General features: G+C 48.1%; 2 protein-coding genes across 2 annotated transcripts in view; one reads left to right on the top strand and one right to left on the bottom strand.

The window, feature by feature from the left end:
* The window catches only part of LOC308572249 (thialysine N-epsilon-acetyltransferase-like), a 185096-nt gene that overhangs the window by 17749 nt on the left and 141993 nt on the right, over positions 1-25354 (top strand). The window lies entirely within an intron of this gene.
* Positions 411-21869, bottom strand: CHRNB1 (cholinergic receptor nicotinic beta 1 subunit). The gene is made up of 11 exons (XM_081167945.1): positions 21776-21869; positions 19343-19482; positions 13661-13705; positions 12963-13072; positions 11785-11893; positions 11151-11298; positions 9399-9590; positions 8391-8614; positions 5971-6146; positions 2647-2794; positions 411-1045 (listed from the first exon to the last, which is right to left on the bottom strand). The coding sequence occupies exons 1-11, from the start codon at positions 21825-21827 to the stop codon at positions 905-907; spliced, it is 1485 nt and encodes a 494-aa protein (XP_081024071.1). The 5' UTR covers positions 21828-21869; the 3' UTR covers positions 411-904.

The raw sequence follows: 25354 nt of genomic DNA, 5'->3' as shown, positions 1-25354 counted from the left end.
TGGCTTGAGGAGAGGGTGGGGCCTTGTAGAGTCCTAGTGGGTGTGGCTTGGGGAGAGGGTGGGGCCTTGTAGAGTCCCAGTGGGTGTGGCTTGAGGAGAGGGTGGGGCCTTGTAGAGTCCAAGTGGGTGTGGCTTGAGGAGAGGGTGGGGCCTTGTAGAGTCCCAGTGGGTGTGGCTTGAGGAGAGGACGGGGGGCCTTGTAGAGTCCCAGTGGGTGTGGCTTGAGGAGAGGGCGGGGCCTTGTAGAGTCCCAGTGGGTGTGGCTTGAGGAGAGGGTGTGCCCTTGTGGAATCCCACTGAGGGCGTGGCTTGAGGAGAGGGCGTGGCCTTTTGGAATCCCAACGGGTGTGGCTTGAGGAGAGGGTGTGGCCTTTTGGAATCCCAGTGGGTGTGGCTTGAGGGTGTGGCCTTGTACAGTCTGTGTAGGGGTGTGGCTTGAGGAGAGGGCGTGGCCTTGTAGAGTCCTAGTGGGTGTGGCTTGAGGAGAGGACGGGGCCTTGTAGAGTCCTAGTGGGTGTGGCTTGAGGAGAGGGCGGGGCCTTGTAGAGTGCCAGTGGGTGTGGCTTGAGGAGAGGGTGTGGCCTTTTGGAATCCCAATGGGTGTGGCTTGAGGAGAGGGTGTGGCCTTGTGCAATCTGTGTAGGGGTGTGGCTTGAGGAGAGGGCGTGGCCTTGTAGAGTCCCAGTGGGTGTGGCTTGCAGAGAGGGTGTGGCCTAGGGTCTGAATAGAGAGGCTTAGAGGGCTGTATTTGACCCACAGGCCTGAGGTTTCCCCAGACCCACCCCACAGGGATGTGGGCACGAGCTTGTTCCTCACATCCTGTCGCCGTGTCGGCGGAAGTCAATGGTTCCTGTGGAAGGACCACCCGACCCATTATTCCGGTTGGGCGAAGGAGGCCGTGGGCTCAGGGGAAGGGCTGGTCGGGGGGCAGGTGGAAACTGGCGTCCAGGAAGATGCTGAAGGTGCCCAGCGTGGTGAAGATGATGAAGGTCCAGAAGAAGAGGCGGTCCACCACAATGGCGACGTATTCCCAGTCCTTCTTCAGCTGCAAGGGAAGGAGGAAGCAGGTCACAGAACAGTCAAATTGGGAGGGACCCCCAAAGGTCATCCAGCCCAACCCCCTGCGAGACAGGAATGAAGGTGAGCCCATCACATTCGGAGGGCGTCTGTTCCACAGCCAAACAGCTCGGACCCTCCTAGTGTTTAATAATAATAATAATAATTTATTATTTGTACCCCGCCCATCTGGCTGGGTTTCCCCTGCCACTCTGGGCGACTTCCCACAAAGACCAAAAATACACTAAAATACCACGGCTTCCAACAGAACACTAAAATATAATAACCTATTAAACATTAAAAGCTTCCTGAAACAGGGCTGCCTTCAGATGTCTTCTGAATGTCAGGTAGTTGTTTATCTCTTTGACATCTGATGGGAGGGCGTTCCACAGGGCGGGCGCCACCACCAAGAAGGCCCTCTGCCTGGTTCCCTGTAGCTTTGCTTCTCGCAGGGAGGGAACTGCCGGAAGGCCCTCGGAGCTGGACCTCAGTGACCGGCTGGACGATGGAGGTGGAGACGCTCCTTCAGGTCTACTGGGCCTTTGAGGCCATTTAGGGCTTTCAAGGTCAGCACCAACACTTTGAATTGTGCTCGGAAACGTACTGGGAGCCAATGTAGGTCTTTCAGGACTGGTGTTATATGGTCTCCCAGTCACCAGTCTGGCTGCTGCATTCTGGATTAGTTGTGGTTTCCAGGTCACCTTCAAAGGTAGCCCCACGTAGAGCGCATTGCAGTAGTCCAAGCGGGAGATAACCAGAGCATGCACCACTCTGGCGAGACAGTCTGCGGGCAGGGAGGGTCTCATCCTGCGTACCAGATGGAGCTGGTAGATAGCTGCCCTGGACCCAGAACTGACCTGCACCTCCATGGACAACGGTGAGTCCAAAATGACTCCCAGGCTGCGCACCTGGTCCTTCGGGGGCACAGTTGCCCCATTGAGGACCAGGGAGTCCTCCACACCTGCCTGCCTCCTATCCCCCCAAAACAGTACTTCTGTCTTGTCAGGATTCAACCTCAATCCGTTAGCAGCCTGGAATCTCTTCCCTTGTAACTTGAATCTGTTGGTTTTTCGGGTCCTGCCCTCTGGAAACACCTTTGTTCCCTCTTCCATGTGGAAGCCCACCAGAGATTTGAAGGTGGCTATTGCACCTGGAGGAGACTCTTGAGAGTCCCATGGACTGCAAGAAGATCAAACCTCTCCATTCTGAAGGAAATCAGCCCTGAGTGCTCACTGGAAGGACAGATCCTGAAGCTGAGGCTCCAAGACTTTGGCCACCTCATGAGAAGAGAAGACTCCCTGGAAAAGACCCTGATGTTGGGAAAGATGAAGGGCACAAGGAGAAGGGGACGACGGAGGACGAGATGGCGGGACAGTGTTCTCAAAGCTACCAGCATGAGTTTGATCAAACTGCGGGAGGCAGTGGAAGACAGGAGGGCCTGGCGTGCTCTGGTCCAGGGGGTCACGAGGAGACACGACTAAACAACAACAACAAATTGCATCGCATCTCGGTCTCCCTTTATCCAGGCAAAACACGCCCACATCCTTCCATCCTTCCCCATAATGCTTGGTTTCTTCCAGAAGAACTCACCTCATCATAATCATCTTGCTCCTGGAGCTGTTCTGCTATGTAGGTGATGGCGTCCATGGCGGCTTTCAAGTCTGGCGGGAGTGCAATGAAGTGACTGGGGCCGTCAATATACTTCTTCATATCCGTCGGGAATGCTTCTGGCTGGAACCTGCCGGGAGATTTGCCGTCAAACCTAACAATGCATATTCTCGTTAATTAGCGAGTCTAGCAGCGGTTCTCAACCTGTGGGTCCCCAGATGTTGTTGGACTACAACTCCCATCATCCCTGACCACGGCTCACACTGGCAAGAATGATGGGAGTTGTAGTCCAACAACATCTGGGGACCCACAGGTTGAGAACCATTCTTCCAGGGCGTGGGTAGGCAAACTAAGGCCCGGGGGCCGGATCCGGCCCAATCGCCTTCTCAATCCGGCCTGCGGACGTCCAGGAATCAGCATGTTTTTTACACGAGTAGAATGTGTCCTTTTATTTAAAATGCATCGCTGGGTTATTTGTGGGGCATAGGAATTCGTTCATTTTTTTCCTTCAAAATATAATCCGGCCCCCCACAAGGTTTGATGGACAGTGGACCCACAGGCCTGCTGAAAAAGATTACTGACCTCTGCAACTACTACAACAGCCTCTCAAAGCGGTTTACGAAAAGAGACAAAAGCGTAAGAAAAAGCGTACAGCGATGGTTTAAAATACAGTGGTGCCCCGCAAGACGAATGCCTCACAAGACGGAAAACCCGCTAGACGAAAGGGTTTTCCGTTTTGGAGGTGCTTCGCAAAACGAATCTCCTATGGGCTTGCTTCGCAAGACGACAATGTCTTGCGAGTTCCTGCGGGGTTTTTTTTTTCCTTTCCCCCCCTTTTTCTAAGCCGCTAAGCCACTTATCAGCTGATCCGATCAGCAGATAAGCCGCTAAAAGCCGCTAATAGCGCTAATCTGCTAATCTGTCAATGGGCTTGCTTTGCAAGACGAAAAAACCGCTAGACGAAGAGAATCACAGAACGGATTCTTTTCGTCTTGCGAGGCACCACTGTATACGAAAAGTTAACATTGCCTGAATGAGAATCTTTTTAGCAGGTGCCAAAAAAAAAATACCATGAAGGGGTCAAGAGGCAGGGAGTTCCGAGTGTAGCAGCCGCCATACTAAAACCCATCTCTGGGCTATTTCTGGGGCATAGGAATTCATTCATTTTCTCCCTTCAAAATATAGTCTGGCCCCCCACAAGGTCTGAGGGACAGTGGACCGGCCCCCTGCTGAAAAAGTCTGCTGACCCCTGGTCTAGGGGCTAACAACCACAGAGATGTAAATTCCTAGATAGGCAGACTCAGTCCATAGGAATGCGATTCCTTATCCTTATCCTCTCTCTCTTTCTCTCTCTCTTTGTCCTTTTGCACCATATTTTTGATTGGGATGGATGTCTGTGCACAGACACAATTTTACTATTCAACTATGTATTTTGTAACCTAGAAGTATTTTTTTTTACCTGCCTTGTGTTTGCTGCTGTTGGGTGCTGAAAATGAGTGCAGGACTTTTAAGTAAGTAAACCCCAATTTAAACTTACTTTACGGTCATTCTTTTATCAAGCAGGTAACTCCAAAAGTACCAGCTTTCAGCCTTTCCTAAGCTTCTATTTTCCTGCCAAAGGGTGGTCATCTGAAGCTCTGCCCACGTTCCAAATGCAAACATCAAGCTGATTATTCAAGCTGATCCCACACATGTGAGAATCTGGAAGGATATTTGTAATTGATATATCCTCTCCCACGTAAGTCAATCAGTCAGTAGAGCATGAGACTCTGAATTTCTGGGTCGAGGGTTCGAGCCCCACGTTGGGCAAAAGACCCCCGCACTGCAGATGACACTCCCAACAATTTTATGAAAACCTTGAAAGAGTGAGAATGGAAGAAGGAGTCCACCATTGATAGGACAAGCTGTGCCCGCCATCTTCCCCTCGCTCAGGCCTACTATTTAAGGGAGCAATTCAAGAGTAAGGGACGCGGGTGGCGGTGTGGGTTAAACCACAGAGCCTAGGACTTGCCGATCGGAAGGTCAGCGGTTCGAATCCCCGCAATGACGGGGTGAGCTCCCGTTGCTCGGTCCCTGCTCCTGCCAACCTAGCAGTTCAAAAGCACGTCAAAGTGCAAGTAGATAAATAGGTACCACTCCGGCGGGAAGGTAAACGGTGTTTCCGTGCGCTGCTCTGGTTCGCCAGAAGCGGCTTAGTCATGCTGGCCACATGACCCGGAAGCTGTACGCCGGCTCCTTGGCCAATAAAGCGAGATGAGCGCCGGAACCCCAGAGTCGGCCACGACTGGACCTAACGGTCAGGGATCCCTTTACCATTTACCTTTATTCAAGAGTAGCAAATATTTCTCAAATGGGGAGGGCCCTCCTTTTGCAAAAAACCCCAATTAGTCATGAAAAGTGCCAGGGCGAAGTTATTTCCCCATTTGGAGTGACGACAACACTGGCCCTCGCTCTCAACGGGCTTTGAAAACCTCTTAACTGGCTTTACTGTCAACATGACCAAATCGTATTTGCAATTTGCGAGGTAATCGGGAATGATCTTTGGACTCTACCTGGCGACGCAATCCTGAATAAAGTCTCATTTTCTTTATGTACGCTACAGCAGCAGCAAGAATTCTCATCGCAAAGCATTGGAAGACACAAGACCTACCCACCTTGGAAGAATGGCAGATGCAACTAATAGACTATATGGAGATGGCGGAAATGACTGGCAGAATCCGAGACCAGGGAGAAGAGTCGGTGGAAGAAGATTGGAGGAAATTTAAAACTTATTTGCAGAAACATTGTAAAATTTTTGAATGCTGATGACATTGAAATGAATTGAAGGGGCTCTAGCAACAAGGCAAAAAGTATGAGGGGATTAATAATAGATAAACTAATAGAATATGAATTTGCTGAACCAAATTTAAAAGGGGTACAAAAATGGGAGACGTGAGGAAGTCAGGAAAATAAGTTAATTAAAGTGGAGAGATTAAGAAAGAGGGAAATTTTCTTTTTCTTTTATATGTGTTTTTTCTTTCTTTTTCTTTTTTGTGTTTAATGTTTGTATTTTTGCATTTTGTATTTTTGTACTTTTGTATTTTGTATCTGTTTTGCCTGTGTTTTTTTCTAAACTTTTCTACTGATAAAACCTATTAAAATATTATATATTAAAAAAAATAAAGTCTCACCGACTGGGAGTCTGGGGCGAGTCTCCGTACTCGAACCCATAAGGGGAATCCCCCCCCCCGCCACAATTTCAGAACTACCTAGCAACAACCTCTCTCTCGTTCATCCCACCAGTGTCAAATTGCCTGGCGCCTTCACCTGTTGGGTTTGGGGAACAGGAAATCATAGGCAGGGGTGCGAATAAAATACTCGTCCGTCCGGCGGTTGCTTTTCACCACGGTCTCTTGTTTGGGGTGTGGGGGCGCAGGTTTCAAGAGCGTCTCTGGCTTGGGGCGCCTCAAGCCCAAATACCGGGGGAGTGTGTGGATGAAGGTCTAGAGAAGGAGGGAGAGAGGAAGAGAGAGTATATTTCCTTGCATTTCCCCCCACATTTCTGCTTAAGAGATGCCAGCAAGGCAGAAGGTATTGGTAAGAAGCTAGTTGTGTCAATAATAATAATAATAATAATAATAATAATAATAATAATAAATTATATTTATACCCCGCCCTCCCTGGCCAGAGCTGGGCTCAGGGCGGCTAACACCAGTAAAAATTACAGTAAGGACATAATACGGTGAGGGGGGAAACCAATTTAAAATACAGGTTAAAATGCCATTTAAAATGCAGCCTCGTTTTAAAAGTAGCCCGTAGATCAAAACCATAAGGGGAGGGAAACATAAGGGATAGACTGAGTCCAAACCAAAGACCAGAAAACAAAACTATATAGATGCTTTTATATACACTGGTACCTCGGGTTAAGTACTTAATTCGTTCCGGAGGTCCGTTCTTAACCTGAAACTGTTCTTAACCTGAAGCACCACTTTAGCTAATGGAGCCTCCCACTGCCTCACAATTTCTGTTCTCATCCTGAAGTTCTTAACCCGGGGTACTATTTCTGGGTTAGCGGAGTCTGTAACCTGAAGCGTATGTAACCTGAAGCGTATGTAACCTGAGGTACCACTGTAATTGTGGCTGCGGAAACCCAGCCAGATGGGCGGGGAATAAATAAAAAATTATTATTACAGTGGTGCCTCGCAAGACGAAAAGAATCCGTTCTGTGATTCTCTTCGTCTAGCGGTTTTTTCGTCTTGCGAAGCAAGCCCATTGAAGGATTAGCGGATTAGCACTATTAGCGGCTTTTAGCGGCTTATCTGCTGATTGGATCAGTGGCGTAGCGTGGGGGGTGCAGGGGGGGCCGGCCACACCGGCCGCAACATCAGGGGTTAGGGTTAGGGGGCGCAAATCCACGGGTTAGGGGGCGCAAATCCACGGGTTAGGGGGCGCAAATTACTTGCCTTGCCCCAGGTGCTGACAACCCATGCTACACCACTGGATCGGATCAGCTGATAAGCGGCTTAGCGGCTTAGAAAAGGGGGGGGGGGGAGGAAAAAAAACCAGCAGGAACTCGCAAGACATTGTCGTCTTGCGAAGCAAGCCCATAGGAGATTTGTTTTGCGAAGCACCTCCAAAACGGAAAACTCTTTCGTCTAGCGAGTTTTCCGTTTTGCGAGGCATTCGTCTTGCGGGGCACCACTGTATTAGTATTATTTAGTAATCTGACAGCTGATGGTAGTCCCTATGGCCTTTAATGGCTGTGAATCTCTCCCTGGCCTTTTGGCATCTCACGCTCATTGCAGTCTGAAAGGCATAAGAATGTAATATGAAGGTTGCTGGATCTGGCCAATGGCCTATCTATTCCAGCATGCTGCCATCACAGAGTATGCCCAGATGCCTCTGGGAAGCCTGTGAGCAGGACCCGAGTGCGAGAGCCACTCCTGCAGTTTCCAGCTACTGTTCTTCCGAAGAATTGCTGCCTCTGACCATCTTCCAAAGCAACTACAGTGGTGCCTCGCAAGACGAAAAGAATCCGTTCTGTGATTCTCTTCGTCTAGCGGTTTTTTCGTCTTGCGAAGCAAGCCCATTGACGGATTAGCGGATTAGCGCTATTAGCGGCTTTTAGCGGCTTATCTGCTGATCGGATCAGCTGATAAGCGGCTTAGCGGCTTAGAAAAGGGGGGGGGGAGGAAAAAAAACCAGCAGGAACTCGCAAGACATTGTCGTCTTGCGAAGCAAGCCCATAGGAGATTCGTTTTGCGAAGCACCTCCAAAACGGAAAACCCTTTCGTCTAGCGGGTTTTCCGTCTTGCGAGGCATTCGTCTTGCGGGGCACCACTGTACTTTATTCTGAACTTAGAAATGGAAAGCGTAATGCTGGTGGTCAACAAAAGAGGTTGAAAGACTCTCGAGGCAATTTCAAAAAATGTAGTATAAACACCAACAATGGGAAACACTGGCCTGCGAGTGCTCCAGTTGGAGAACAGCCTTTACCAAAGGCGTCGTGGGCTTGGAAGACACTCAAACTCAGGACGCAAGGGAGAAACGTGCTAGGAGGAACAAATCCACACCGTGATCAACTCCCATCGGGAAACCAATGTCCCCACTGTGGAAGGACGTGTGGATCCAGAATTGGCTCCACTTACGGACTCACTGTTAAAATTCTGTTTATGGAAGACAATCTTACTCGGCTACGAGGGATCCCCAAAAAAGAAGAATTGTTAGTGTCAATCTTCCCCACATACCTGTCGCACCCAGAAGGGCATCTCGTGGGTGTTGGGTGAGCGATGGTGCAAGTTGAGGACGACCACACTGAGGATGACGGACAAAGTCACGAGACTCATGGTGAACATGAGGTATTTCACGATGATGGGCACTGCCAAGGATGTCTCTGGGACCTTGTCAGCCAGCAGGAGGAGGAAGACAGTGAGGGTGAGGAGAGCAAAGATGGAGAGGGTCATCTTCTCGCCTGAGGAAGGGAGGTGGAGGAGAACATGAGCAGTACTGTTCTTGGGGGACAGGGGGCAGGTGGGTATGGAAGACTCCCTGGTCCTGAATGGGGCAACTGTGCCCCTGAAGGACCAGGTGCGCAGCCTGGGAGTCATTTTGGACTCACCGCTGTCCATGGAGGCACAGGTTAATTCTGTGTCCAGGGCAGCTGTCTCCCAGCTCCACCTGGTACGCAGGATGAGACCCTTCCTGCCCGCAGACTGTCTCTCCAGAGTGGCGCATGCTCTGGTTATCTCCCGCTTGGACTACTGCCATTCGTTCTACGTGGGGCTACCTTTGAAGGTGACCCGGAAACTATAACTAATCCAGAATGCAGCAGCCAGACTGGGGACTGGGAGACCATATAACACCGGTCTTGAAAGACCTACATTGGCTCCCAGTACATTTCCGAGCACAATTCAAAGTGTCGGTGCTGATCTTGAAAGCCCTAAACGGCCTCGGTCCAGTATACCTGAAGGAGCATCTCTACCCCCATCGTCCAGCCTGGACACTGAGGTCCAGCACCAAGGGCCTTCTGGTGGTTCCCTCCCTGCAAGAAGTGAAGTTACAGGGAACCAGGCAGAGGGCCTTCTTGGTGGTGGTGCCCGCCCTGTGGAACGACCTCCCATCAGATGTCCCCAGCTTTGCAATATCCCTCTTTGAGGAGGGCGTCAGGCTCAGTGAAGCCCATCCCACAGGGTGTAATAACACTTAACAGCCTGAAGGTGTCGCTCAAGAGTGGCTCTTTTTTTCTGGCTACCCACCAGCATCCGGCGGGAGGTAGAAGACAAAGATGGCCAAGATGGTAATCAAGATGCAAGGGATAATGACGTTGATGAGGTAGAAGAGGGGCTTCCTCCGAATGATGAGGTAGAAGGTGATGTCCTCGTACAGGGGGTCTCCCGGGAGGGTGTTCTTGCGGGACGGTTTGTGCCGGATCTCCCACTGCCCGTTGTCTGCCAAAGGAAAAGACAGAAGGGAAATTGCAGTGAAATACAACTATGCGTGATTCCTGGTTAGTGCATGAAGGGGTTAAGACAATAGAGCTGTGTTCCTAGACTCAGCTAGGTCACGCCCACTCTTCCCCCTGGCGAGGGAGGAAGTGAAGCCTCCTCTTCCTCTTCCTCTCTCACTCTCTCCTCACCATGTAACTAACCAAGGAAGACGTGCCTAAGCAAGCTTTCTGCATTCTCTGCAATTCCGAGAGTATTCTGCCTGTGTTCTGCATTGCTGCTGCTTGGATAAACGCATGAATCTGACCTTTAGAACGTTTTGCAAGTAAAGCATTTTAAACTTAGGAGGAATTAAAGGAGCTTTTAATGAGGGTGAAAGAGGAGAGTGCAAAATATGGTTTAAAGCTCAACATCAAAAAAACGAAGATCATGGTCACTGGGCCCATCACCTTCTGGCAAATAGAAGGGGAAGAAATGGAGGCAGTGAGAGATTTTACTTTCTTGGGCTCCATGATCACTGCAGATGGTGACAGCAGCCACAAAATTAAAAGACGCCTGCTTCTTGGGAGAAAAGCAATGAGAAACCTAGACAGCATCTTAAAAAGCAGAGACATCACCTTGCCAACAAAGGTCCCTATAGTTAAAGCTCTGGTTTTCCCAGTAGTGATGTATGGAAGTAAGAGCTGGACCATAAAGAAGGCTGATCGCTGAAGAATTGATGCTTTTGAATTCTGGTGCTGGAGGAGACTCTGGAGAGTCCCATGGACTGCAAGAAGATCACACCTCTCCATTCTTAGGGAAATCAGCCCTGAGTGCTCACTGGAAGGACAGATCCTGAAGCTGAGGCTCCAAGACTTTGGCCACCTCATGAGAAGAGGAGACTCCCTGGAAAAGACCCTGATGTTGGGAAAGATGGAGGGCAGAAGGAGAAGGGGACGACGGAGGACGAGATGGTGGAACAGTGTTCTCGAAGCTACCAGCATGAGTTTGACCAAACTGCGGGAGGCAGTGGAAGACAGGAGGGCCTGGCGTGCTCTGGTCCAGGGGGCCACGAAGAGTCGGACACGACTAAACGACTCAACAACAGCTTGTTGTCTCTTTGTTGCAAGAGGGGAGTGCAGGAAGCAACTAAACGGGACAAAAGGATCTTTACAACCTATATTCCTGACACTATACTGCTGCTTGACTTTTGCGAATCTAAACTCTGCTACTGGGCATTCTCTGCCGGATCCGGCCCAATCGCCTTCTCAATCTGGACGGTCCGGGAATCAGCATGTTTTTACATGAGTAGAATGCGTCCTTTTATTTAAAATGCTTCTCTGGGTTATTTGTGGGGCATAGGAATTCGTTCATTATTATTCCCCCCCCCTCAATATAGTCCAGCCCCCCACAAGGTCTGAGGGACAGTGGACCGGCCCCCTGCTGAAAAAGTTTGCTGACCCCTGGTCTAAGTTGTCTTTTGGGTCATACCTTGGAGGGGGGGGGGTCCTAGGGTTGATTTTACCCTTCCTCATCTAGCCAGCCCCCGCCACACGCATTTTCCCAGAATCCACCATTCCTCACCGATAAACGTGTTCTCGTAGATGATAATCTCCTTGACCTCCAACCCGTCCTCACCGACCGGGTGGAGAAGGGTGATTTCCGAGGTGTCGTAAGTATATGAACGGAAAACCATCGTGCAGTTTTGCCAGTCGAAGGGGAAGTACGTCACCTGCCGCACAAATACACCCCCCCAAAAAAAAACCAGAGAAAAAAAGGCTGTCATTTAAAAAATTTACAGTACTATCATGCTCTGTATATTTGTATTTTCTTTTTCCCCCTGAGTCAGACACGACTAAACCACCACCACCACAACAACTAAATTTGGGGGCAGTGGGCAGATCTTTGCCCCCCGGCGGCGCATATTCATTTTATAGTACAGTGGTGCCTCGGGTTAAGTACTTAATTTGTTCCGGAGGTCCGTTCTTAACCTGAAACTGTTCTTAACCTGAAGCACCACTTTAGCTAATGGGGCCTCCTGCTGCTGCCCCGCCGCCGGAGCACGATTTCTGTTCTCATCCTGAAGCAAAGTTCTTAACCTGAAGCACTATTTCTGGCTTAGTGAAGTATGCAGCCTGAAGCGTCTGTAACCCGAGGTACCACTGTATTTGCAACCACATCTCATTGATTTATTTTTTATAAAGAAAATCTCACTCACCTGGATACTGCAACTGCTCTTGTAAATGGCTGGCGGCTGCCACCGGACGACTCCTTTGTGGTTCACCAGGACGTTGATGGACAGCGCAATGTCAAAGTTGCCGTCGTTGCTGGACAGGGTGAATAAGGGACAAAAACAAGGTTAAGCCGGTGCTTTAGGCCAATAGCCCTTCTAGTCCGGCCTCCTTTTCACACAGCCACACGCCTGTATGGGAAACCCGCGAGAGCTCTCCCCCCTATTGTGGTTTAGAGAACATTTTGGTTTCGAGGAAAGGCAAGGAGGAGGTACATCTCCAAGCACAATCCCAAGTGTTGGTGCTGACCTTGAAAGCCCTAAACAGCGTCAAAAGCCCAGTAGACCTGATGGAGCGTCTCCACCCCCATCGTTCAGCCTGGACACTGAGGTCCAGCTCCGAGGGCCTTCTGGTGGTTCCCTCCCTGTGAGAAGTCATGTCACAGGGAACCAGGCAGAGGGCCTTCTGGGTGGTGGCACCCGCACAGTGGAACACCCTCCCATCAGATGTCAAAGAGATAAACAACTACCAGACTTTTAGAAGACATCTGAAGGCAGCCCTGTTCAGGGAAATTTGCAATGTTTGATGTTTTATCGTGTTTTTAATATTTTGCTGGAAGCCGCCCAGAGTGGCTGGGGAAACCCAGCCAGATGGGCGGGGTATAAATAATAAATTATTCTTATAGAAGTCTATACAAAAGTGCCTGGTATGGAGAAAGAGGGCAGAGACATGTTTTTCTCCCTTTCCTCCCATAACGTTCGAACTTGTGGACGCCCAACGAAGCTGAACGATGGGAGATTCAGGACAGGACCTTTTCACTTGTAATCTGCGGAACTCCCTGCCACAAGAGGAGGAGATGGCCACTGATGAGAATGGCTTTAGAAAAGCTTTGGACCAGTTCATGGAGGAGAAGGTTTGTCAAAGGCTTGAGAGCCGAAGAAGTGGCTGCTGATTCAGGCCAGTGGCCCATAATAATAATTTAATAAAATTTTATTATTTATAACCTGCCCATCTGGCTGGATCTCCCCAGACGCCCATTATGAGAAGGCCATATTATGGCATTATATGGGAAGGCGAGGGATCCCTGCTGGGAACAGCTCCTCCCTTCCCCGCGGGTCTCTTCCTTTTGACAGCGCCAAGGTTCCTAGTCCTCATCGCCACTCACTTGTTCATTAGGACGATATCCGGGAGCCAGACCTCGTCCGAGAAAAGCCTGACGGAGGTGATGCCGTCATAGTCGTCGGGGTCCCAGACGAGGCGGTAGTCGGTCCATGTCTGGTACCCACAGAGAGAGAAAAAGATGTGTTTTATCTCGAGAGGGAGATGAGAGAGTCATTGGAGGAAAGGCAAGAGGAAGGTTATCGTTGGTGCTGACCTTGAAAGCCCTAAACGGCCTCAAAGGCCCAGTAGACCTGAAGGAGCATTTCCACCCCCATCGTTCAGCCCAGACACTGAGGTCCAGCTCCGAGGGCCTTCTGGCGGTTCCCTCCCTGCGAGAAGTGAGGTTTCAGGGAACCAGGCAGAGGGCCTTCTCGGTGGTGGCGCCCGCCCTGTGGAACGCCCTCCCAGCAGATGTCAAGGAAATAAATAAATCCAGCCCGCTGGTCGATTAAATCTGGCCCCTTGGGGTAAAATTGTAGCTCAACAACTTCAATCCTAAAAAAAGATCAGCAATCTGGCCCTGTTTGAAAAAGTTTGGGCACCCCTGGGAGAATTCTGTGCCTTTGGAAATGCAGTCGGAGGAGAAACCCCTTGGAACAAAACTGAATTTGGATCCCTTTCTGGCGCTTACCCCAAAAGGGGAGAAGCGTTTGTTTGTCAGGGAGGCAAAGAGAGAGAGAGAGAGATTTCATTTCCACCTACCAGATCCAAATAGACTTTGGTTGTCAGTTCCTCGTCTTTCTCTGTCTTAAGAAACAAGAAAAGAAAAGGATTGTCTGATTTTTCAGAGCACTAACGTTTGGCCCAGTCGGAGAGACCACGTTTGCAAGAAACCAATCTTTCACTCGGAACTCCTTGCCACTTGACCCCTTCACGGTACTCTATTTGGCACCTGCTAAAAATATTCTCATTCAGGCAAGTTTTTAACCTTTCAACTTTGCGCATATTTTAAACCAGAGGTGAGCAAACTTTTGCAGCAGGGGGCCGGTCCACTGTCCCTCGGACCTTGTGGGGGGCTGGACTATTTTTTTTTGGGGGGGGAAATGAATGACTTCCTATGCCCCACAAATAATCCAGAGATGGAATTTACATAAAAGGACACATTCTACTCGTGTAAAAACATGCTGATTCCTGGACCGTCCGCATCGTGCAGTGTATAAACGAAATTAAATAAATCATAGAATCATAGAATCCTAGAGTTGGAAGAGACCACAAGGGCCATCGAGTCCAACCCCCTGCCAAGCAGGAAACACCATCAGAGCACTCCTGACATATGGTTGTCAAGCCTCTGCTTAAAGTCCTCCAAGGGAGGAGACTCCACCACACTCCTTGGCAGCAAATTCCACTGTCGAACAGCTCTTACTGTCAGGAAGTTCTTCCTAATGTTTAGGTGGAATCTTCTTTCTTGTAGTTTGGATCCATTGCTCCGCGTCCGCTTCTCTGGAGCAGCAGAAAACAACCTTTCTCCCTCCTCTATGTGACATCCTTTTATATATTTGAACATGGCTATCATATCACCCCTTAACCTCCTCTTCTCCAGGCTAAACATGCCCAGCTCCCTTAGCCGTTCCTCATAAGGCATCGTTTCCAGGCCTTTGACCATTTTGGTTGCCCTCCTCTGGACACGTTCCAGTTGGTCAGTGTCCTTCTTGAATTGTGGTGCCCAGAACTGGACACAGTACTCCAGGTGAGTAGCATGGGAAGCCCCAACAAAAAAATATAATTTCGCAAAATATTTGGACTTTATGTATTTGTATAATTCGGAATATTTAATGTGATCTGATTGGATTGTTAAAATGGAAAACTCAATAAAAATCATTAAAAAAAAGAAATACTACAGGAGAGCAATCCTGAAGCCATTTTGACTCTGCCAATGACCTCAAAGCCTTCCGGTTGTCTTTTCGCTTGCAAATCCTGTCTTAAGGGTGCGTTTGTGTAGGAATAGGGTGAGCCTGTGACCTGGACTCAGGAACTAAAGTATTAACCGTCACAAAAGAATGGCCAGGCTGCCCAGGTAAAGCAATCAGTGACCATTATCAGGTACCCTGGCAGACAGGATTTCTGCTGTAGACCGCCTCCTTCTGTGATGTATGCATGATGTTTTGGGCTACAGGGTGGGCAATTTCAAGAGTCTATATAAGGGCTTGCACACCATTGTTCTGGGTCCTCCTCCTTTCCTGCGTGTGAGGAGAGCACCCTGTTGCAACAGTTCAATTAAGATTAGGCTTACTAGCTGCTTTGCTTCTCAATATTCTCTGTTATTTTCTCCTACCAATAGGGAACCCACTTAAGGACTCTATACGGGCTCTTAGAGACCCCATAAGGGAGCAGGTTTTTTCCCCTTATAACAAGACTAAGTGTTTTTTTTTTTTTTTACCAAAGACTAGGTTTTTTTTAATAAGACTAGGGGTTTTTTAATCAAAAAATTAGGTTTAAAATTGAGGCTTGTCTTATACACTGAGGGATATTTTCTTAATTTGGAGTCCCCCAAAACATGGGGGCGTCATACATGGAAAAACACGGTCAATTATAATTTGAATTTGCTGGTGTGTGACTCTATCCCATGGGTAGGCAAACTAAGGCCCGGGGGCCGGATCCGGCCCAATCGCCTTCTCAGTCCGGCCCGCGGACAGTCCAGGAATCAGTGTGTTTTTACATGAGTAGAATGTGTCCTTTTATTTAAAATGCATCTCTGGGTTATTTGTGGGGCATAGGAATTTGTTCATTATTATTTTTCCCAAAATATAGCCTGCTGTCTGCCCCCAAAGTCTGAGGGACAGTGGGCCGGCCCCCTGTTGAAAAGGTTTGCTGACCCCTGCTCTATCCCAACTAGAAATAACGAAATAACGAAAGTCTGGAACGGCAGCAGAAACTGCACTTGGAGATGTGATTTTATTCTATCTCGCTGTTCCTTGGGAAGGAAATTGGGACCATTCCTGGAGGGAGGATGAGCTAAGAGGGACAGGAAGACCTGCGTCCTTTGTCCTGGGTGGCTGCAGGAATCGGCTATTAATAGCCAAGATCTTCAGCTGTCGAGCTGCCGCCGTTAACTCTTTCCTGGCCCAAGCCCAGAGGAGACATCGAATCACAGGATTGTAGAATTGGAGGGGACCCAAAGGTCATCTAGCCCAACCGCCCTGGCCAGACCCTGCCTGGAGTCCTGTTGCGTCCCGTTCTGGGCGCCTCAATTTTAGAAGGGTGTCGACAAGCTGGAAGGTGCGCAGAAGAGGGAGACCAGGATGATGAAGGGTCCGGAAACTGAATTTTAGGAGGAGCGGTTGAGGGAGTTGGGGATGTTTAGCCCGGAGAAGAGAGGATCTAAGAGCCAGCTTCAAAAATCTGAAGGGCTTCTGAAATATACTCGGAGGTGAGAGTGGATTTCATGCTCTTTATTCAGCTCATAGTGGTGAGGAGGAATGGAAGTTCCCCCAGAATGTCTGCTTTATATACATTATTTACATAATGGGCCCCACGTGATTGGCTAATTCAGGATTCTCCTGTAGGCCAATCAGGTTGCGGATTTCCTTCCACCTGGAGCTGGATTGGGTGGCTCCTGTGGACCAATCAGACTGCTGCATTCTGGATCCTATTGTTCTAGGACCAATCAGACTGCTGCATTCTGGATCCTATTCAACTCAGTACATAACAGCTCCCTTCTTTTTTCTTACACTTCCAACATACATTTGTCCCAGTTTTATACATTCTTGCAATCTGTACATCATTTTCATCTAATTTCCTTTCCAAAGAGAGCAGTCTGTAAATTGTAAGTCTGTTTTCCACAATCTTCCCCAGTCTTCAGACAGTATATTATGGCCTATATCTTGTGCCATAATATTTTATCATAAGTGGTGGGAATGTAGAGAAAAAAGAAGAAGAAAATGTTCAAATTAACATTTGCAAAAAACAACAACACCAGAAGCATTTCTGTTAGGGATTGTAGGAAAAGACCTGCCAAGGAAAATGAAGAACATATGCGACAACGACGGGCAGAGTCTTAATAGCACAAGGATGGAAGAATGAAGAAACCCCGACAAAAGATCGGGGCAAGGGAAATTGATGGACTATGCAGAACTGGCAAAATTGACGTATAAATTGCGTGACAAGGACAACTGTGACTTTAAAGAGGAATGGGAACTTTTTACAAACTACTTAAAAAACAACAACAAATGAACTAGACTCCTTGGAAGGCTTTGCATAAACATACACAAACTGTTGCTAGTTGGGATAGCTCAGTCAGCAGAGAACGAGACTCAAAATCCTTAGGGTCCTGAGTTCAAGTCCCATGTTGGGCAAAAGTTTGGGGGTACCTCCAACTCTACAATTCCATGACCAAACATTAGGAAGAAATTTATCGTTTCTCTTTATACTTTTCAAGTTTATACATTTCATTACTTTTACAACTGAACATCTCAAAGTTTGACTTCCTTCTCCCTCTTTCTGCGGCGCCTTAAATTTATTTTTTTAATATCTTCTGCATGTCCACATTCAGTTAATTTGCTCATTTAATTACCTGCTTTAAATATATACTCTTATGAACCTGCAGGTTATTACAAACATCCTGCCAATGTTTTCATCTCTTTGCAATTTATCTGTAAATATTCAATAAACCGTTTCCATTCTTTTATAAAAAGTTGTATCTTGATTTCTTATTCTTCCGGTAAGCTTCGCCATTTCTGCATATTCCATAAGTTTTTGTATCCATTCTTCCTTTGCTGGGACTTCTGCTTCTTCCCACTTTGGGGCAAGTAGCATTTTTGCCGCCGCAGTATAGCATACATAAATAAATCCCTATACAATTTAGGTAGTTCTGCCCCTATAATCTCCCAAAGAAAAGCTTCTGGTTTTTGTTTTGCAAAAGTTATTTTGAACATCCTTTTCAATTCATTGTACAGTCATACCTCGGGTTACAGACGCTTCAGGTTGCGCGTTTTCGGGTTACGGACGCACTGAAAGCCGGAAGTACTCAAACGGGTTACTTCCGGGTTTTGGCGCTCGCACATGCGCAGAAGCACTAAATTGCACTTTGCGCATGCGCAGAAGCGCCGAATCGCAACCCGTGCATGTTGTGGACGCTGCGGGTTGCGAACATGCCTCCCACATGGATCACGTTTGCAACCCGAGCATCCACTGTACAGTGGTACCTCGGGTTACATACGCTTCAGGTTACAGACTCCGCTAACCCAGAAATAGTGCTTCAGGTTAAGAACTTTGTTTCAGGTTGAGAACAGAAATCGTGCTCCAGTGGCGCGGCGGCAGTGGGAGGCCCCATTAGCTAAAGTGGTGCTTCAGGTTAAGAACAGTTTCAGGTTAAGAACGGACCTCCAGAACGAATTAAGTACTTAACCCGAGGTACCACTGTATATCATTTCCTGGTAAGCTTTAACCTTGCTACAAGACCACCACATATAATAAAAAGAACCTTCTTTCTCTTTACATTTCCAACACTTGTTTGATTTAGTAGATTTTTGCCAGTTTACTTGGTGTTAGGTAAAGGTAAAGGGACCCCTGACTATTAGGTCCAGTCGTGACCGACTCTGGGGTTGTGGCGCTCATCTCGCTTTACTGGCCAAGGGAGCCGGCGTACAGCTTCCTTCAGTGTGGCCAGCAGGACTAAGCCGCTTCTGGCGAACCAGAGCAGCGCATGGAAACGCCGTTTACCTTCCCGCAGGAGCGGTGCCTATTTATCTACTTGCACAGGTGTGCTTTTGAACTGCTAGGTTGGCAGGAGCTGGACCGAGCAACGGGAGCTCACCTCATCGCACGGATTTGAACTGCCGACCTTCTGATCGGCAAGTCCTAGGCTCTGTGGTTTAGACTTTAGACCACAGCGCCACCCGCATCCCTTACTCGGTGTTAGATACCAGCAATATACAATTTTCACACAATTTAGGAAGAACTTTCTGACGGCAAGAGTCATTTGACTGCGGAACGGAATCCCTAAGAGGTTTAGAGGTTTCGAAGCAGCGATTCAATGGCCACCTGCCAGGGATTCTTTAGCAGCGATTCCTGGTTGGATTGGATGACCTTTGGGGGTCCCAACTCTACAATTCCAGATTCTACGAACCGCCTGCAATGCAGGAATCAGCCCCATATTTTGAACATCCGGACAGGTTCCGTTTAGAGGAAAACCGGGTTGAATCTAAAGAGACCGACTCTCTGCGTCACTGTGACATCCACCAGATTTGCACAGCGCCCCTTCTGCACTGTCGCCCCCTGCTGTTCCCCCGCGGTATTGCGCCAACAGGAAAAGGAAGCCAGGCTGCCCTCTGCAGGCAAGAGCAGCAGGGTTCTGATTGGCTGCCGTGCTGCCACAGCTCCCCCTGCTGGCAGCCCCAAGTCCTGCACCCTCTCCAAGCCGCAAGGTCCAAAAGGCCCTTCGCTCACCAGGCTGATCAGCTGTGAGAGCGACATCCCGATGCGGACGGGGACTCTGTCGTTGACGCTGTGGACGGGCAGGACCGTCTTAGAGTAGTTCTGGGCGAGTTTATTCACCAGGCGGCCCTCGACTTCTGAGCAGCTCACAACTGGAGACAGAGAGAGAGAGAGAGAGAGAGAGAGAGAGAGAGCGTGAGTCTCAGTTTGTCTTCTGCAACCAGGCAGATCACAGGCCATTGGGAAAGTCCAACGTTGCAACCAAACTGAGGAGTTGGAAGGGACCCCCAAAGGCCATCTAGCCGAACCTCCGCAACGCAGGAATTGCATCTGAAGTATCCCCAACGGATCTCTCTTTAAAATCCTCCGACGAAGCCCAGATTTGTGGCACTGAAAGCGATTTTTTTAAAAAAGGTTGTTTTTTTAAATTGAATTTCAGTTTTAGAATATTCACTTCAGCCACCTTAAACTATCAACGGCTTCCCTTTCCGTGGTTCATTTTGCACAACAGAAATCCCTGCGTATTTTGCATAAACTGAACCATTCGGTACTCCATCCCTCGAAACTTATTTGCACCGTTGAATTTATCTTCACGCGGCCGGCGTTTTCAAACGGAAGGGATCTCCAAGGATCATCCAGCTGAACCCTCTGCAATGCAGAAATCACTTCTTCTTTTTAGTGACTTAAAAAAAAATATTATACAGATAGCAAAACAAAGAGGGGTAAATTAACATTGCCTTCTACCGATAAGAAATAATAATAACTATGACAATAGTGACAATACTAAAAGTACTTCCGCTTTTAAACTTCTGTTCTGGTTACAATATATTGCTGTTCTATAAGGATCTATTATATCCTTTGCTGTCCTATATATTATTTTATTTCCCAAATTCCACCTAACCCTCCCCTCCTCCCCACAGCCTCCCTTCACCTGCGTGAGCAGAAATCACTTCTATTTAGTGCCGACGGCGTTGTCTTGTCTCTCCACCGTTTTTGCATCCTGGAACTGCTAACAGTTATTAGGATCCCCGTATACTAGTTTTTTTACATTTATCCTGGTGTCGAAACGGCTAACTTACCTTACTTCTGGCCTAAAATGTGGAATTTGCATTGTATTATTTGCACCTGAGCCTATCCGCGATTTATTTATTTGCTTGCTAAATTCATACCCTGTCTGCTCCTCCGAGAAGCTGACGTTCACGGTTCTTCCCCTCCTCATTTAATCCTCACAAGTAGGCCAGTGAGCGGGGATTCGAACCCAGCTCTCTCAAGGATCACGGTGCGGCACTCTAACCACTGCACCACACTGCCTCTCTTTAGGGATGCTGCAAACCACTCGGAGGTTAGTTTGAAAGAAGAAGCAGAAGCGTTATAATAATATTTTGATGAAATATAATAATAATAAAATGAATAATAATAGTAATAATAATAATAATAATAATAATAATAATAATAATAACCGTTATAATAATATTTTTGGCCGCCATTTAAAACGACACTCATCGGCGCCGAATTACCCAACAGCCAGACAGAGAACAGGGGTAGGGCAACGCACACAAAAACCCCAAGATTTTCCAAATAAAATAAGAACAATTTGACATTTGGTAATTCAAGAAAAGCACCACTGCAGTTGTAGAGACTTTGTAGGACTTCATTATTCTCCATGCCCCGCTTTCCGTTCTCCTTTTATTACTCATCCATCATGTCAGCAAATCAGATCGGGTGCACTGCAACAAATCCCTTTCATTTCATTCCCCGAATTTCTCAAATTTATATTCTTTTTATGACATGTTAAGGAAGGCGCAGAGATTTTTCCAGGGCCTATGGAAACCCCAAATCAATAAACGAGTCTGTGCTCAGTTCTCCAGGCTGCAAAAATTATATGTATTGAGCAGGGGGTGTTGCCACAACGATCCAAAATGGGTTTTTTCGCTCCCTTCTCACACTTATATATTTCTTTTCATTCTCCTCCTCCCCATTTTCTCCTCACAACAACCACCCTGTGGCGAGAGGCAATTTTGAATTTATTGCCGTTCACGTTTTATACTGCATTTTACGCCGTGTTTTTTGTTGCATCCATTGTTTTAAATTTGTGGTAGGAAAAGGAATTATCTGTGGGACTGAATGTAAGTATGTTTGTATATATTTAAGGATTGTATGAAATGTATGCTTGTATATTCGCAATATGTGTGTGTTAATGCTGAATTATTTTAACAATAAAAAACTTATTAAAAAAACAAATAAATTTGTTGTTAGCCGCCCTGAGCCTGGTTTTATGAACCGGGAAGGGCGGGGGTATAAAAATTTATTATTCTTATTAATTATGGGCTCGGGTGGGGGATTCGAATCCGGACCCCGAGACCCTAACCACTACACCAGCTGCCCCAAACCCCTCTCCCACATCACAGGGTGAATTTTATTAGGAGGAAAAAGCAAAACACTCACCCGGGACACAAAGAGACCACAGGAAACCCCAAAGGATGGCTCGGGCTGCCATGATATCCCTTGTTTATCTGCGAGGTCCCAGAAAGAAGTGACCCCCTTCCAGCCACCCCCCAGCCCCTTCCCCCAAGGCCATACAAGAGCATCTTATTGGCGTTGGCACCTGCCAGTCAACAGAAAACTGGAACGGACAGCAGGGCTTGTCCAGCGAGCGAAGATTGTATTACTGGTTGGCATCTCACAGCTGTCGTGGGATTTCCGGCCGGACCACCTGTTCCCAGAAAGGCCCTCCAGAAAAGGCCTTTATTTCATATATTTTTTTTAAAAGCCTCTCCGGCTGCAGGAATCTCAACCCAGACCGTATAACCGGCTCGGCCGAACTTTGAGACCAAGTTGCCAGACTCTGGCAGGCAGCATTCCTGAACCCGGTTCCAAAACGTGGGAATGGATGGTTGGAGAAACTGGAGCCGGAAGAAGAGAGCAGCAGGGACTGGGAAACTGCGAGCCGGATCCTGTTCTGGAGTTTGGAATGGGGAGGGAAGGCCAGAGATGGAGTCACACTGGACTGGAGCCAAAACTATATATATACCGTATGTATGGAAGAGGCGATGGGTTCCAGCCCAGCTTTGCGTTGGAAAAGGACTCCGGTTCAATCGCTAGGAGCAGATATAAGCAGCTCAGAAGAGCCCTGCAGGATCAGGCCAATAGCCCATCTAATCACAGAATCGTAGGGAACCCCAAAGGTCATCCATCCCAACCCCCTTGCAATGCGCGAACCTTTTGCCCAGTGTGGGATTCGAACCCACAACCCGGAGATTAAAAGTCTCACGCTCTACCGACTGAGCTAGTCTCTCTCCAGCATCTCGCCCTCAGAGTGGCCAAGCAGCCGCCCGTTATGTGAAACCGACGACCCGGATTCGAACCCAAGTCCGGCTCTCCCCTCCTGTGGCCCCTAACACCTGGCCTTCAGAAGAAGAGCCATCGCGGCTAGTAGCCGCCCCATAGCCTTTATCCTCACTGGGTTTGTCCAATCCTCTTTTAACGCCGTCAGGTTTGGTAGCCGTTGCCGCCTCAAGTGGCAGGGAGTTCCGTAGTTTAACAATGCGCAAAGAAGTCTCGAATCTTCCAGCATTCAGCTGCATGGGACGCCTATGAGTCCGAGCAAAGGAGGGAACCTTAAAAAGGTGACTGGGGAGGAAATCCCCAGCGTGTCTGGATTGTAGAATGGTTGAGTTCAGAGGGGCACCTAGTGGTCATCCAGCCGAACCCCCCTGCAATGCTAAAATAACGGCTGAAGAATCCCCAACAGGCAGCCACCCAAACCTCCGACGGAGGAGAGACGTCACAGAGTCGTACAGTTGCAGTGGGTCCCCCAAAGGTCATCCATCCCAACCCCGCCTCCAGATACTCACAGAGAGAAGCCAGGTAGAATAATAGAAACTTTCTTTTTATTATTATTATTTCCAGAGTGCAAGACAAAAGGGGTGGGGTGGCAAGGAGACTCTCGGCCCATCGCACCAGGTTTATGGAAAGGGGAGGTTTTTAAGTTATTGCTGAGAGGGAGCCGGTTTCTCATGCAAGGGAGTCCGGGCCAAAGGCAGAGAGGATTCCTGCAATTATTGCTTTTCTGTGCTGGTTAAAGGGGAGGGGGGAGAAGAAGGCGGGAGTGGGGGCGGAGCCAAGGAGGCCAAGCCCCGCCTCCTCCAGCGGTTGTCAAGTGTCCATGGTTTGTAGCAAAATAGTGGCACACATCTGGGAGCGAAAAGGTTTCTGATCCCAAAATTAAACACGCCCCAAAATGCAGTTTTTTTTTCTGACTTCCAATCGAGACGGTGCAACTCAAACTCCCAAACAGGGAGATCTGAAATTTGGAGGGGAATTTATTTCCGAAAGGCTTGGTTCTTCGGCAAAGAGATTTGAAACCCCGTTTTTCCATTTCAGATCTGGAAGCAAAATGAAAAGGATTTTGAAATCTGGGAATTGGGGAGTTTGCTTTTCATCAGTGCTTTTGGGGGGGCACAGGGGTACGCAAACCCCAAAACGTTTTGCGAATCGTCATACTTTTGTCCGTATAGTCTTTATTTCCCCCGATTTGAACTATAAAACGGTGGTTTTCTCGAGTCAAAACGAGGGGAACTTCAGTAATCGCTGCAAGTTAGCCACGAGAGTGAAGATATATTGAGAAAAAGTTAAATGATAATAAAAGTGTGTATTGGCAATAATGAATATGAAATTGAATATATAAGGAGGTTGGGTCTATAGTGTTAAGAGCAACTTATGCTTTATGGTTTGTTCAGAAAATTTGGTGTTTATTGTTATTCCTGTGTGTAATCCTGTATCTCTGTTTTTTTCTTTTTTTGCTGTATCAATTAAAAAGAGATTGTGAGAAGCCCTGAACCTTTTTTAAAGAAAAAAAGGACTGCTTTTCAGAACATCCAGATTCCTTAGCCCAATTCAAAATTAGAGGGGTTCTTTGGGTTGATTTTAGGTTTATAATTTCTCCCCCAAATTTGATTTTTGTACTGGGCCGAGGAATTAGGATGTTCCAGAAAGCAAACAGTCCCATTCCCAGATTCCAAAATGTTCAGGTGTCCGTCCCCCCCCCACAACAAAAAAAGGGGGGGGGAATATACATGGTGTAGATTTCAAATCTGGTTCAGAAATCGGAGTGGGGTTTGGAATGATTTTTAATTCTGGAATCCCTTCCCAGTCCAAAACGTGGAAGGGACCCGAGGGTCATCTAGACCAACCCCTTGCACGGCAGGAATCGAACTCGGAACCACGGAACCACATTTGTGGCTGGCAACCTCTGGAGAAGTTGGAGAACGGAGGGGAAGGAGAGGCGGAGGGAGGGAGAAAGAAAGGAGAGAAGGGAGTGGGGAAGACCCAGGGAACCCCACAGACGGGGAGGCAGGAGAGGGGTGTTTAATGCCAAAGGAGACCAGGCAGAGTTGGACTCCCAGCCCTCGCTCTCCCACGGCCCTGTCCTTCGGCTGAGGCATTAAGGTGGCTGGGAGGAAGGAGATTATACAGAATTATATACACAGTACAGCCTTCAGATATAAAGTTCGCACGCACAAAAAAAAGGTGGGGGGAGGAAAGAGGTTAGATTTCGAACCCGCAACCTTTCGCGCCAGCCAGTCGCTCTGAACCGCTCGCTTGGTACTGATGCAATCGCGACGTCCGTACATGCAAACACACACACACACAGAGGTGTTCAAGAAATGCGTTGCAGGAAGGTGAGGGCAAGAATTCATCAACCAGCAGTGAAATGGTTAAAGCCGCTGCAGGAAATGGGGCGTTGGAGGGCCCATAGAGTTGGAAAGGAGACCCCCCCAGGGTCCAACCCCCCCCCTGTATTGCAGGCTGAAGAATCCCGAATAGGTGGACCTCCAACCTCTGCTTAAAAACCTCGCGTGAATCATAGACATAAGAATTCCTGCAATTCCGGAATCGCAACTAAATAAATGTAATCATAATGTCAACCATCGTTGGGATTTCCTTTCTTGACATTCGAATCCCTCGTTTTGGGTCCTTTCTCTCTGGATTATCAGAAAGCAAGATTGCTCCCTCTCCCGTGAC

Source organism: Podarcis bocagei, assembly GCF_964188305.1.
Source record: "Podarcis bocagei genome assembly, chromosome: 13".
NCBI classification, from domain to species: Eukaryota; Metazoa; Chordata; class Lepidosauria; order Squamata; family Lacertidae; genus Podarcis; species Podarcis bocagei.
Note: the sequence above shows the minus strand (reverse complement) of the source record. Positions and strands in the feature narration are given on the sequence as shown.